The sequence below is a fragment of the Pararge aegeria genome, chromosome 7, assembly GCF_905163445.1.
Source record: "Pararge aegeria chromosome 7, ilParAegt1.1, whole genome shotgun sequence".
NCBI classification, from domain to species: Eukaryota; Metazoa; Arthropoda; class Insecta; order Lepidoptera; family Nymphalidae; genus Pararge; species Pararge aegeria.
The window spans coordinates 19975749-19990995 of NC_053186.1; the positions used below are offsets into that span (position 1 = coordinate 19975749).

At 38.6% G+C, this 15247-nt stretch overlaps 1 protein-coding gene across 2 annotated transcripts; it reads right to left on the minus strand.

Moving 5' to 3' along the window:
* Positions 1–2763: 2763 nt before the first annotated feature.
* Positions 2764–15223, minus strand: LOC120624865 (ADP-ribosylation factor GTPase-activating protein 3). Of its 2 annotated transcripts, XM_039891612.1 has the most exons (11): positions 15094–15223; positions 14830–15021; positions 12867–12998; positions 12366–12473; positions 11325–11456; positions 10304–10402; positions 10084–10217; positions 9415–9528; positions 9015–9255; positions 5150–5281; positions 2764–4761 (listed from the first exon to the last, which is right to left on the minus strand). In XM_039891612.1, exons 1-11 carry the CDS (start codon positions 15166–15168, stop codon positions 4660–4662), a joined length of 1461 nt encoding a protein of 486 aa, XP_039747546.1. In that variant the 5' UTR covers positions 15169–15223; the 3' UTR covers positions 2764–4659. The 2 variants fall into 2 exon arrangements, with proteins under 2 accessions (XP_039747546.1, XP_039747545.1); XM_039891611.1 differs by having other exon boundaries at positions 4709–5281.
* Positions 15224–15247: the final 24 nt, after the last annotated feature.

Sequence of the window (15247 nt, forward strand, 5' to 3'; positions counted from 1 at the left end):
AAGTACTGTATAAATTACACTTGTACATTTTTAGACAAAAAATGTGGCGATACTTCGGTTGAACATTCTGATCTATTCATTCCTTTAGTGACAATTGCTAAGCTTCCTGTCATCTGTATACAGAATAAGCGCAGGGTGTACAACTAACGCTGTCAAATAGTGCGTATTATAGTAGAAGACTGCGTACGGCAACGTGTAACTGTAGCTGAAGGAATGTTGTAGATCGCTTCATCAAATTCAATAAGGAGCTATGGAAAAATACTCTTAGACCCACTAGTCTAGAGAAGGTGTTTAAAAAATGGATTATCACCAATCACCAGCGTCTGTCAGCTCGCGTAGTACTCGGACACCGGCGCTGGTGTATATTGTGTAAAAGGCCTCATAATTTGAAGTAAATCTTGACGAAGGGCAAGAATATGAGATTTTAAAGTAACTAAAAAGTAGGACAGAAATTTGTATTAATATTATATAATCTAATTATACAATTATAAAATTGTGGTGTCTCGTGACACCAGATCGAAACGAAGTTCCTTATGACACAAATATTAATTCCAAGTTCTAGTCGAGGTAAAAAGAAAATAATTATTCAGATATAATTTTGCTATCGATAAAAATCAAATGTAATAAATTTTTGTATGTGTGTGTGTGTATGTCACCATGCGTTTAATGAACTAATACTGATCAGATCGACCGATATAGAAATAATAGCAAACCGAAATCTTAACTAAAAATCTGACTCCACGAATTTTCTACATACAACTCTGCATCGTCGCGTAAGGAACTTCGTTCATATAATAAAAAAATATAGTTTTTATAAGATACAATAATTTCCCTCTGTGCGGATGTCGCAGTCTTTTTGCGCTGTGACATAAAGCTCACGCGTTCTTTCAAATCTAAACAGACAACAAGACCTTTCTCATTGTTGGCAATCAGTTCGTTCTGCACTAGAGGATATTGACAAAATACATTTTAGGATACGGTTATGCATGGATCAAACACGCCGGTATGCTTACTTAAGTGTTATCATTAAATCAAGATAATCGAACGGATTCAACCGTGTAAGTTGAGGAAATGATTGACGTTGTCGCTTTGAAACCCAATTCGAAAGCACCAGCCAGCTATACAAACAAACCTTACAGTAAATGTACTTACTATATGTTACAATATTTACACAGTACTCTACACCACTTGCATTGTCAATTTCCGCCCTGTGTACAAACATGAGCAAATCATTTGAACATCACCTACGCCATATAATAATTGATGTAGAGTTTTATCATCGACTGAAAACTGACTTCGGTATCGATAGCGTCAATATATTCCTTATTGACGAACTCTTCGCTAAATTTCCCTCTAACCGACATTATACAAAAAGTTTTACTCTTTTCTAATACGATACCATAATTTGTATTCTTTTTGAATTATTCCCTGCCCGTTATCGCTCATCAAGTATTAAAAATATACAGATAAATAAATCAAATCAAATAGGAAAATCACTTAATATCTAAAGTAGAATTTTTAATTCACTGTAGTAAACTGACGTTTACTGAACTATCAGATTTTAATGGAAGGTAAAAAAATCACATGATGATACTCACTATGTAAACTGGAAAAAAAAACATTTTTTTAAATAAATCTGCCAGTATTGCAATTAGTTATTTATAAATACCTATTGAAATACCTTACTATAATTCATATTTAGAATTATTATAATTAATATTAGCTTTTTTTAGTGACTTGAACCACTACCGAGCTTCATCATTATTAAAATAATGTGACAACACTATTTTACAAAGTCAAATTAGCAACTGTCTGTTCACTCCAGTAAATTAAAATTCATAAAAACCTCATAAATGGATGATTCCATTTGGTAACTTTGTACTGTATACATAACAAATAAAAAATTATTTCTGTATGGTACACAAACCATTTGCACGGTGTAGCAAGTAGCATTGTCAGCCATATTAATTTAATATTATTTTTGTATTTTTGAATGAAATACAATTCTGTGTTATTTTGTATATAATGTAGCTAGCTTCCTAGAGATAATCCTAGAATACTTTTTATTCGGAAAAGAACCAGGGAAACATTCTGGGAGGGTTGAAAAATGTACCCTTTTATAACCTATGCTACCTGTGTGCGGTTTAACAGCTCTGACGGGTGAAATTTTGCATACAGATGGCTTGCCTCCTGGTGACGGTAAGTTTGTATTCTGGCAAAACTAACGGCTCCCGCCGGAATTTCACAAAGCTAAAAACTTTATAATAATTTTGCCTATGTTTTCAATGTTTGTTACTTAACTCTCTCATTTAACCGTTTCCTAACATAAAAGAAATTAGAATTAATTACATACAAAACTTTTTCTATGCCCTATCATAGAAAAAGTTTTGTACCGCACCGATTCCGTAACAGCTCATCTAGCAATACCTGCGAAATTTCGGACTAACGTACTTTTCTCTCACAAGATGGCGAGTCTATACGACAGTCTTTGTAAGCCGATAGAGAACTCAATGTGTTAAAAGTTATAGTAAAATGCACTACCACAATTTAGAGAAGCGATACGGTATTTAACATTACACATTACCTGCAGGTTATGATGTAATCTGTGCTCTACCACAATTTAGAGAAGCGATACGGTATTTAACATTACACATTACCTGCAGGTTATAATGTAATCTGTGCTGAGTTTTATAATTTTTGTTATAAAAACTTTTCCTATACTAAACAAATAACGTAAGGATATAATGAATGATACAGGAGTACATTGTGGTGTGTTCAGCAAGATGTTATTACCTCTCGCCGTATGACTTATTCCCGAAAAACAAGTAATTAATATATATTCAATCGAGTCAATATTTTTTAGTCTAATTTCTTATTCATAATGAATTTCGGTATAAATAGAAATAATGAATGTTGTATGTAGTGTAACCATGCGATATTGAGTGCGTCCAATATTAGTTTATAACATTCGCCATGATGCGCCTCGGCATGCGAACGGCCAACAGCAAGCCTTTAGCTGAGCCGACCTCGGCCATTCAATAAAATGATAATAATTTACTTTCACAACTTTATTTTGAAGTTAACGGAATATGTGGCTCTCATTATCACCTCACAATTAACGGGAAAAATATATATAAACGTATCATAAGGCCTGTAAAATGGCATATTTTACTAGCAAATATGAAGCGTTATTCGACTCGAATAAAGACTTTTCGATTTGTTGTCATAATAACGTCACCCTATTGAAAATGATTGAAAGCTGTTCAGAAAACGGCTGCTCAATCATACTTAAAGTTTTTAATATTTCATTGAATACTAACGAATAGAGAACTAATTAAAAAAAGTTATTGTATAAGCATATCATAAAAAATATGGGTGTAATAATTGTTATATATAGATGACGTCACAGGCGGCCGAAAAGCGCGTCTTAGTCTTGTTCACCTCACTGATACATATTAATATATAAAAACATTAGAAAGACAGTTTCTCTCGTAAATTATCTTAGTGTCTATAAATAAAATCACCAGCCCGTCGCACTTCCAAGTTCCATTGCGCATTCAGCCAGTCTGCGTTCCTTTTACGTAACGCGACTTCCGATGCTCTGCCTCGCCCGACGAACGTCGGCCACGTCACCGCGCCACAGAGCGGTTCCGCATAAATGCATTTCACTACTTGTCTTATAAAGTAAAATATCTTTTCGCAACTCTTTTAGTATAAAGTATGTTTAAGAAAAACATACACAGTGAAAATCTTTATTTACGTTTTTATTTATATGAAAACAATTATATTTTTATTTTTTTAAAATACTTTATACTTCCAACCCTCAATGTCAATGACGAACTGTAAACTAATGAAAAGATTGTTTATATTATAAGACCGGTAAAAAATAGAGCAGTCACACAAGCAACCGTTCAGCGACTATACTACTATTACGGGAATCAATTTGACAAAAACTTTCAAACCTTAAATATTTTTTCATAACGTTAGTTATTGCCTGGTGATACAATACTATAATAAAACAATATCCAACACAACGAATAACACCTAAAAATAGTTAGGATTAAGTATATATATCTTCAAAAATTGACAGTGGCATAAAGTTGTCTATAAAGTGTCTCAACGTAATGTAACGTAATTTCGACATTTGTGTCTCCGTGAAGCATCTCAAAGTATAAAAAGCTAGTTTTAAAGCCAATTATTTAGTTTTTCCCAAACAATAACGTTTCTATGTTCATGTAATAAGTCTGATTTTAGCTATTAAAGAAAATAAAACGTATGCACTTTGACATGGTTTAATTGAGACTGCCATAACCGTATTTCATGTTCGAATTGCTTGCGAGCGCACAATCACCCTTATTGGCGAATGTTTGTTTGTGATTATTATGCATGTTTGTTCAATATATGTTTATTATTTGGACTCATTTTACTCGAGAGATGTTTAAAATATAACGATGTCAATTTTCAACAAATTCAAGTGGTTCTATTAGGCTCTCTTACCATTGAATGTTTTTTAAATGAACAAAACTATTTGAGGGTTTGAAGGTTTTTGTGAAATGAATTCGCGTAGTAGCGAACGAACCGCTCGACGGGGCAGATGATCCCAATGCAGTGAGCGGATGGTTCGGCTCCGCCGCAGCACGGCCCGGCCGCCGCGCGCCCTCAGTAGCCGTAGCGCTCCTGGATGGAGGACACCACGCCGTTGGCCAGCGACGACAGGCGGCCCGCCACGCGCGACACGCCCGCGCGCACGGACTCGCGCACCTGCGACACGCCGGCTCAGTGTCACCCATCGCCATCGGGCCCATCGGCTCGGTCCGTCAATTATTAGTCTCGTATTCCTACGTGAATAACATACAGCCCAAACATAGCGCGTACGCGTGACACGCCGCGATGGCGAACCCATTTTGGCACTTTAAGAGCGATGCTTTCATTAACGACAGAAAAGGCAATGCCTAAGTAAGAAACGCCTAATCAAAGAAGACACCTAGGCATCCGTTTACCTTTCACCGATCGATTTTCACTAGGCAACCCATATAACCTAACTTGAGAGATTTATAAGAAAACCAAATTTATATTTTGTCCTTCTGTCAAGTGTCGTTCTCTCTGGAACGAGCCGACGAAGGCGACACCTAGGTGGAGCGGCACTCACGTCGTCCAGGTCGGGCGCCGCCACGCCGAGGCCGGGCGCGCGCGCGGGCCGCTCGCCCGCGAACAGCTCGGCCGACGAGATGCCGCTGCTACCCGCGAAACGAGCCAGCTCCGCGCTGCGCTCGCGCCGCTCCTGCGGGGTGTTAGTGATGAACGTGATGATTATATTTAATATATCAACAAATCGTAGTTTGTATACTCATTGATAGTGTATTGAAAATATAATAATGGCCTTCTGTAGACTATCGAGGAAAAGTATAGGATCTATGGCGGGCGACGCGAGTTTGACGAGATCGATTGGCGGGAAAGAAAAGTTAGCACGGATTTGAATTAATAAATTGAGAAAAAGATATTAAATAGGTATGGTGATAAAACGTTACAAATTGGGAATAGATGTTTTATAACGGAAACGATATACTCAATGAAATATTGTTGTGGCGGAACAAGAGTCGTATATACTGATGATGGAGTTCAGATAAGTTGATGTTGGTACCTGATGTTGCATCAGATAAGTATATCTCTTATATCCTTTGGGTTATAAAGGTATCATATATGCAGTGGCGGTACTACCATACAAACCGAAAAGCCGGGCTTGCGTTACAATAAATCTCTTTCTAGACTATTCCGAAATTAAATTAACAAAATAATTAAAACTGAGGATATAAATACAATGTTTTAACTTTTGCTCAATAATGTACGGTACCGGTAGCAACCAGCCGAACGCCGCGCCGAACTATCACTATCGCACTCTTCGCGTGTCTTCGTACGCGATCGGAGGCCCCGCTTTGTCACTCATTTGCATATATGGGACTTTTATTTTATTGCTCTCTCTCATAGAAATTTCAATGTATTTAGCAGAGACAATCTAGTTGAAGTTAGTGAAGATGACCAGCGAGCGAATTGAAACAACTTCACGCGTATTATTATTTGTGTTACAACTAGTTGACACTTGACAGATGCATGATTATTGATTAGTAACTAGTTAGGAGTTTATTATTGTTTTTTTGAGTTGAATAGTGCATTTTACTGGTTTGTTTTCTTATAAATTAAAGTAAATATTGCTAAATATGAGCTCAAATTGTGTGCAAATTATTTCTGTGGCGAAATCAAAAAATAATTGGCGATTACAGGTACATTTTTTTAATTTCTTAAAAAAAAAACTCTTTACTTCACCGAAACCTACGCCAGGCTTGTGTATTTCTCATACTAAGCCAATAAAAGACATCCTAATGGATCTGTAGAACTCTGTTTGATGCTCCCATTCTAATAAATTGTTTGTTGATGTTGCATATATTTTTTCTAATCAAAAGAATGGTTGGAACGCGGCTGGTTATGACGTAAATTACCATCATCGTTGCATCATAAAAATTAAAGAGATCAGAACTCACAGAAACATTTAGAGTTCTATGATTACTTTATAATTTTGATAAACAGCACATTGAAACTTCTTTATCCAACCAATTATCACCAGATTATTTATTTATAACCAATCAGAATTAGAACCATTGTTTGCATATTCAAAGGCCTTGACGGATACAATTGTAGTCTATTTCCAAGTTTCGAAAAGGGACATGATCTGTGTTAGTGTTCTGTGGCGAGGGAGAATAAAAGGGGACAGGACGAAAAGAGTAGCCAAAAAGTAAACGGTGGTAATCGCCGTGTTTAAGATAAGTATACATACACTTTTTCTCTTCGTGCTGTACGATGTAGGGATCTTCTATTTTTAATTTTATAAGTGGTTGTAAAGATACTTGTAGGACCCGTGGTTCCTAAGAAGCAAGTGTTGTAGCCACTACACAGGGTTCCAACCTTCCAGGAAGGTTATCATGAGTAATATCTAATAACGGTGGCTAATGTTATTCCCCCACTCTCCCCTTTTACAGCTCGTGGTCTCGAATAAGTATATCTTTATGCTCCTTGGGGATATTTATATGTCGTACAAAGAGCCTTCTGATTTCATACAGTATATAATATCAGTTTTGTTACCTAATATAAACCGATTGATCCAAAAATCCTGGTGCTATATGGTATGTTTAAAAAGTTTTTAATTAGGTTTAACATAGTTTATATGTATTGTATAAGAAGATCTAGCGCTATAATGTAAGACAATGTTATAATTGTATTTAGAAGTCTGATATTCATGGTTTATAAAAGAGCAACGGCAGAGTTTCTTGCCAGTGGTTCTTCTCTGCCTCAGACAGCATTCTGAACTGGTAGGAGCAGTGGCGTTCGTAGGGTTTCGAAGATAGGCAAGCCCTAAAAAAAATTATTCAAGTGTGTCCGACGTACGACCTTAAGACACATTCATGAAACTTAGAAAACGATCATGAATGTCGTTATCTGAGTAATACTTAAGAATTGCGCATAACTGTTCTCTGTTGCTAACATCGGGAGTTTCATCGATAATTTCCGAAACAAATGATGTCAAATTAATTTCAAAATCGACGCGGGAGTTAATTATATCAGCTACGGAATGAATAATATCATTTTGAATTTTATAAGATAAATATCTATGTTTTTCTAAAACAAGATCGTATTTTGAAAGTAACAATACCTACAAGTTCTAAGAAATTTCCTTTATTTAATGAACTATTGGACTCGTCATTACCTCTAAAAGGAAGTTCTTGTTGTGACAAATGGCAATATCAACTTATCTTTGAAAATCACTACGATTATGGTCAACACGCGAATTATGATTGGAAATTTCAATTGATAATTGCCGAAATTAAAAAAATAAATTTCAGCACTCAAATGTTTATGTGAATTCTTTCATTAGAAAAAAATATGCAATACCAACAATATAATTTATTGGAATGGGAGCATCCAACAACCCAACGTGTATTGTATACCGGACTATTAGATAGTCCCTTACGATTTTTACTAGTTTTAGAAATACATAAGTCTGGCGTAGGTTTCTGTAATGTTATTAGCTGTTTTTTTTTTTCCAAAAAATTTAAATAATTTACCTTTTGTTCACCAATTAACGTTTGCACACACCTGAGCCCGCCACAAGAAACAATTTTTACACAATTTAAACACATTGTTACCAAAATTAACTTTAATAAATAATGAAAAAAAAATCAATGAAATGCACTAATCCGCAAACAATAACAAACTTCAAATTGTGAATCACAACAATGTATCGGAGAAGTGTGAGGTTGATCAAATTTGACATCCTGACGAACTTCAACCCGTTGCTTTTTGTGTCCATATAAATTATTAAATAATTTAGATTGTCTCTGCTAAGAACACTAACATTTCTATAGGTGAAAGCAGTAAAAAATAAGCCCCATGCAAGCCAACGTGAGTGAGTGAGACAAAGCGAGAGGTCTTCGTGCGCAACCTTGATATTTTGGCATTTTATCTCCGCCACTCGGAAGCTCGCTGCGTACGGGATATTCGGTAACGCTGCGTTCGGAAATCGCGCAGAGTAATTCTATCGGCCGGTTGCTACCACACCTCCAGCCGAAGTGTTTGTATACTCGTAGGAGAGTCATTTTTAAGTAATAAATATGAATTAGTAGCTGTATGGAACATATTAACTTAACAGAATATAAAATATTAGTCTTTCCAGTTGTTTTATTTTACCTCGAGATGGGAGAGTGAAAAGTATAGGCCCAGAGAGGCTGTTATATTGAGGGTCGGTGGGGTATAATGTCATCACTTGCAAAGTTATTTACTTTTAAAAAGGTTTACAAGTAAGACATAATAATATTCATCAGAGAGAACTGTTATTGTTGAGAACCTAGGTATTTAGCTTCAATGATACTTTGAAGGGAGGCAACGATCTAAGTTCTATCGCGTATATTACTACACACCGGGTTCCCATCGGGTTTTCGTAGCACCCTCGTGAGGCCGCGGCTCACCTGCTCGCCGAAGAACTGCGCGGAGCTGATGGACTTGGCGGCGCCGAACTTCCGCACGGCGGAGTCGTCGTCGTCGTCGGCGCGGCGGGCGCGCGCGCGCGCGGGGCGCTCCTCGCTGAACATGGTGCGCACGAGGCGCGTGGGCTCAGGCTCGATGTTCTCCCACGAGCTGGTCAGCGCGCGGCCCGGCGCCTCGCTCAGCAGCGCCTCGAGGCCGCGGCCGCCGCCGTACGGCTCGCTCCTGAGATGACAGTTTTCGAGGTTAATACCGAATTTGGCTGCATTCATATAATTGCGCTCGTTTGCGTATTTCATAAAAAGTGTTGTTTCAAAAAATATTTCATATCACAAACTAGGAAACACAGCACATATGGTGGAATCGGATGTACTGTGGGCGCACCTGATCATCACGAGCACGCTGCCGAAGTCGTCCAGGTCGGCGGGCGCGCGGGCCGGCGCCGCGCCCTCCTGCTCGATGGCCGTCATGTCGGCCGCCGCCGAGTGCGACACGCGCCTGCGCACAGCCGCCGGTTAGACACCACTGCGGAACTCGACGCTCGATACATCTTTCACATCACTTTGCACAGGGTAGTTGATTATAAAACATAACTCTCGTGCTAGTGTGCTCCTTAAAGTTTTTCAAATATTATTACAGGTAAACACTATTGCTACTATGACAAAGTTGCGCGATTCGCCTGGATCGAGTTATATCACCCACAGACACGGATTTGTGGGAAACTATTTATTTATTAAATTTTGCTTGAACATGGTACAAAAAAACTAACTAACCTCGGAATTATCCGGTCGCTTTAGTTCGGAAGACGTTAGAAGTTATTTTAATTACGGGTCTTAAAGTTCACAATTACCATAAGTATCATAGCGAAGCTATGGTACAACAGACGGATAATGGAAACGTACATTTTCATCAGGTTATATGCTTCGAATATAATTTTTAAACCATTGTGTTTCCCAAATAAATCCTCAAGTTGATTTTAACGAACGACAATTCAGTTTACAATCGTCTCTTAGCCACGAGATCCCAAACGGAAGTCGCGCGGCGCGTACTCACGCGGCGCTGGCGCGGCTGGCGGCGGCGATGCCGAGGCGCTCGTCCTGGCGGCGCGCGGGCCGGTACGCCAGGCGCAGCGCCGCCACCTCCCGCTCCACCGCCTCGAGGCCGGCCGCGCCCTGCGCCTCCCGCACCTGCCGGCAAACCCTCGGTCACGCGCCGCTCGTCCGCGCCGCTCGTCCGCGCCGCTCGTCCGCGCCGCCCGCCGGGCGAGCCTTACCTCCGTCTTCAGCTTCTCGGCCAGGAGGGCCTCGCGCTCGATGTCGTCGAAGTTGGCGGCCACCTTGGTGGCGCCCAGCCCGCCGCGCCGCGCGCCCGCCTGCCGGGAACACGCACGCGAACACTTCTACGACACCCTGCGGCGCTCCGGCCGCAATGCGATAGAGCATTGCGATTGATGCGCACTTCGGGTACGTTGCGATATGAAATACTTAGTAGGCACGACTACGAGGACATAAAACGAACCTTTTCATCCGAGACGGTTACACCCGAGCCGAAAGCGAGGGTCGATATTTAAGTCGAGGATGAAACGTTTTATGACGGAGTCGCCGATCAGCTTTTCATTTCGATTAAGAAATTTATTCGAGTTCCATATTCGTACCGTAATCGCTTTTATCGTTCGTTTGTATTCAAATGAACTATAAAATCGGGTTATGACCGAATTTGGCACTGATTTTTGATTCGATTGCAAGGGAAATAAAATATTGTTAATGAAAAAAAATCCAAAAAATTCAAAGAAACTTTAAAAGATTTATATTCTATTGACTTGAAAAGGAATAGGTTTAAAAAAAATCGACATACCTATGAGTTTCGTGACTACCCGCCAATTGTTCATATTCCTCCGAGCACAGACCACTTACATACATAGTAGACCACGCGTCAAGTGATGATGAACGGACTATACCTACGTTATTATCTTCTCGTCGTTTATGTCATTTATTCATGAATACATTACAATAATCTTGAGGAAAAAAGAAAATTAAATAACGTAACAAACAACGTAGTGTTTATGTACTCTCTGTATTAACAATTATCCTCACTTTAGTTGGTTAGGAATGCTTTAATATGATCAACCATACTAGGACCCAGAGCAAGAGATCTTACTTTTATGCAAAAGTGCAAAAATTGAGTTGTAGTCCGCTTACACATAGCCCAAAGAACAACTTTATAGTTATATACTAAAGATCTTCACTCGGAACCAAAGCGCTCGTCAAACGTGACGTAGAGCGGACGGCGCTTACCCCGGGGCGGCGCGCGTGCGGGGCCGCGTGCGGGGCCGAGTGCGGGGCCGAGTGCGGGGCCGAGTGCGGGGCCGAGTGCGGGGCGCCCCACAGCCGCGCCTCCGAGCTCAGGCTCTGGCCGCCCGCCGGCACCTGCGCGACACAACCACTAATTCTAAATCCACTATTCTTTTATTTCATAAAAAAAGAAAAAGATCATGTTACTTCTGTAAAGTGGCATGCTGTGGAAATAAATACACGTGACGATGTGTTTCGACAACGTCGCTTAGTCGAGTCGCGCACTGTTGCCGATGTTAAATTAGGGATGACAAGTATGATCTCAATATCCAAAACGCTATTTTCATAATAATTCTATCCTACATGTAAAAGTAGTTGCCAAAAATATACACACAAATGCAAAAATGGATTTATGAATAAAGTAATTATTATTATTGACATCTTAATTTGTTGGGGCACAACAGCATCCAATGATGAAAGTTAAATAATGAAAAACAATCTTAAAACCACACACTCATCAGAATGAGATATTGACATGACCAACAATATTGCTATCATTTTTAATAATCAGTGTGAGGAGTAGTGCTACATTTTAGTAAAGCAGATGATCTATTGCACTCCAATAGATTAACTGGCCTTTATAATCAAAGCAAATTACACTCTTTTGAACTCTTCACACACATATCCATAGAACTCACAATAAGTGGAACCAGTGCTAAGCTATTTAACTTGTTTACATGGCAATAATGTCTCTGCTCAAATCATAAATAGAAGAAACAAAATGATTCTTGTATATCATGTGTTGACAGAAAGCTTAGTATGAAATAAAATGTATTTCATTGGTTTTCATTACTATAAATTGTATTGCATAAAACTAAACAAGCTGCAGTGCCTTACACAGCTTTTGACATAAGTAGCATTTATTTTGTATCTAATGTTTCACTTTTATTTAGGTGCCCTCTCTGTTTGTTGCTATTGCCTATAATATAATAAACCAATGAAACTAAGGCAGCTGCAACAGTGGTTAGTGGCAGTGGGTGTTACCTGCTCTGCAGTTTCATTAGTGTTAGTGGGCTTTCCATGCTCCGCAAACCAGTCTACCTCCTGCTCCTTGGCTTCCTTCACTTCAGCGGGTGCCGGGTCCAGGTGCAACTAGGAAATCAAGTCAACATAAGTCTTATTTATGTACCACTATCATTTTGTGCAATATTTCTCTATTATCACGCAACTCCTATCCTAGAAAGAAGGGCTATAGAGTTAATTATTTGCCATTAGTGATACTGACCAAGACCAATGATCTTAAATGACCCTTAAAGAGCCAAAACAGAAGACAAAGTTCGGAAGACTCCAAAGATTGCCAGGTGACCTTTATAGTTTTACAGTTAAAGCTTTTGGTAATCACAGTCCTAAGAAAACCAAGTATCTTTAAGCAAGATTTGAGTGTGCTTCAATAAAGTCTCAGCTCTAGAAGTAGCACTAATGTTAGCAATGATGCAAAGTCCTAACAATTTAAATCTGATTATAGACCTAATGATTAAATCATACCTTTGTTCCATAAGTCTTCATAGCCTGCTCAGACATGGTGCTCAGCTTGTCTTTGTACATCTGAGCAACACGTGAACTGTACTTCTGCCGTGCATCATCTGTCACCAGTCCGTGAGTGCGGAAGAACTGTGTCTGTGACAATATTTTTTTTTTTAATTATTTATTTGGAAATGTTTGTTTTCCAAATAAATAATTGCACATTTTACATAGTTACAAAATACGACAAGATAATTCCAATAAGCCAGTTAAGTTTCCACAAATTTGTAGGTATATATTTACATAGGCTCACGTTCTACAGTTAGGTAAGGTTCGCTACCAAAAGCAGGCCACGACTTAAAACACTCTCGTACGTATAAAAGAATATACCAATATGTTGGTATTTATTGTTATATCTATCGCATGACCTTTGGAGAAATCTATTTCTACAGTAATAAAAATAAAATGTGTAACTTGTGAAGGATGAAATGTGCAGTTGCTGACAATTTCTCTTTAAGGGTTTTGGTATCCTATTTATGATTTTATTTAATAAATAAGTAAGACACTGCCTTCTGTCATGTAGATGATATAGTGCAACATTTTTCAACTCTTCCTCTATACTATAACAATCTTTTTCTGTTTTAATTACTTTTAATATTTATATATCATCAGCATGCAATAATAACTGAGAATTTTTTATATATTTGACCACATTGTTGATAAATATATAATATACTAGCGGACCCGCGCGACTTCATCCGCGAATGAATTAACTGCTAAAAGTAGTTGTATGCTTACACACTCTCAAAAAGGATATTTTTTGCAACATTTCTCATTAATAATGGTAACTATTGGTTGTAGCGTGATGTTATATAGCCTTAATTAATACTACCAATCCAAAAAAAAAATTTAAATCAATACAACAAACTCAAAAGCCTGATAATATTTCAACTATGCCTATCTAAAAAAACATGTCAATTTATAACTCCATTGCGCGGATTTTGAAAGACAAATACGGAAAAAATAGCGATGCTATCCTGTAGGAGATGTTGACTTTTCCGGAATAAAAATGAGCCTATGAGCTATTCCAGGATACGCATCGATTGTTGTCCCATATGCCTTATGATGTGCTGTTATCTGTGAAGAGTTTTGTCCTTTATCTCTGACAATATTCATCAGATCTTCATTAAAATTAGACAATACATGCTTAATAGTACACACTTTCAGATAAAAAAAGAATTATTAAAATCGATTCAAATTTAACGGAGCTATGAAGTAAAATTGGTAAAAAATTTCATATCATTTCCCGGAGGAAACTTACTGTTTATCAGGATAAAAAGTATCCTATACCCGGATTGACGGTTGACCCGGAATATCAGGTACAACTATAGCAAATTTTATTTAAACCCTTTTAGTAGTTTTCACGTGATGCCCAGATAGGCAGGCAGACACACAGATATCCAGTATGGATAGTACTATGCATTTATATGCCTTCTCAGTTACAATAAAGGGAAATAAAGTTTACTTTATTATACTAGTATAAATAACCAAGGCAAGCTGGGTCATTTTTTAAACCAAATATTTTGGCTTTATTCCTTCTTGGGTTTGAACTGACTGGCCTTAGCCCATTACAAAGTTGGGCCTTACATTCACAAATCCTAAGTTAGATAAACTGTTTTGCACTGCCACAACTATTATACTAAATATAAATGTTATTTGAATAACACTTTCTGTGTCCAGATGCAGAAAAATCGCAAAGACTAATCAATATCTACCAGGAATCTCCAGCCTCGCTCTTGAAAGTCTTTGGATATTAGGAAACCTGGTAAACCTTTGAAGCGAGCTTATAACTGGAGCATGCAAGCCCATTATGGAAAGCGTTCTATCTAGATGCACAATTTGTAAAGCTAGCTTGGCAGTGGCACTCCGAAACGGGAAAGAATAACTAAAAGGACGTATATACGTAGGGAAATTTCGTCATACATACCGCATTGACATTGCCGCCCAGCTGCATGTTCCGCAGCTGCTTCCACGTCCAGTTGGTGTCCAGCTGCGTGGAACGCACGAACGTCAGGTGCACCCCGAGACTGCGGTGGACAGCCGAGCAGTCCAGGCAGATGAATACTCCGTACGTCACCGACGACCACGTAGGGTTCTTCGCGTTGCAGTCGAAACATACCTGTATACACCGACTCGTTTAATATAATCAATAAACATGGATTCCTTTACACCGATAACCAACGACACCCACTTTATTTGCAGGAATTGAACGTAGCCGTAAAAATATTGCTTCAATATCGCTTTTACTCGGCCCGGAGTCAGCCATTTTTCAAGAATTTTGACGTGTTCGTGTTGTCACGATGTCACCAAGATGTCACACACAGAACCCAGAGATTATTATAAAT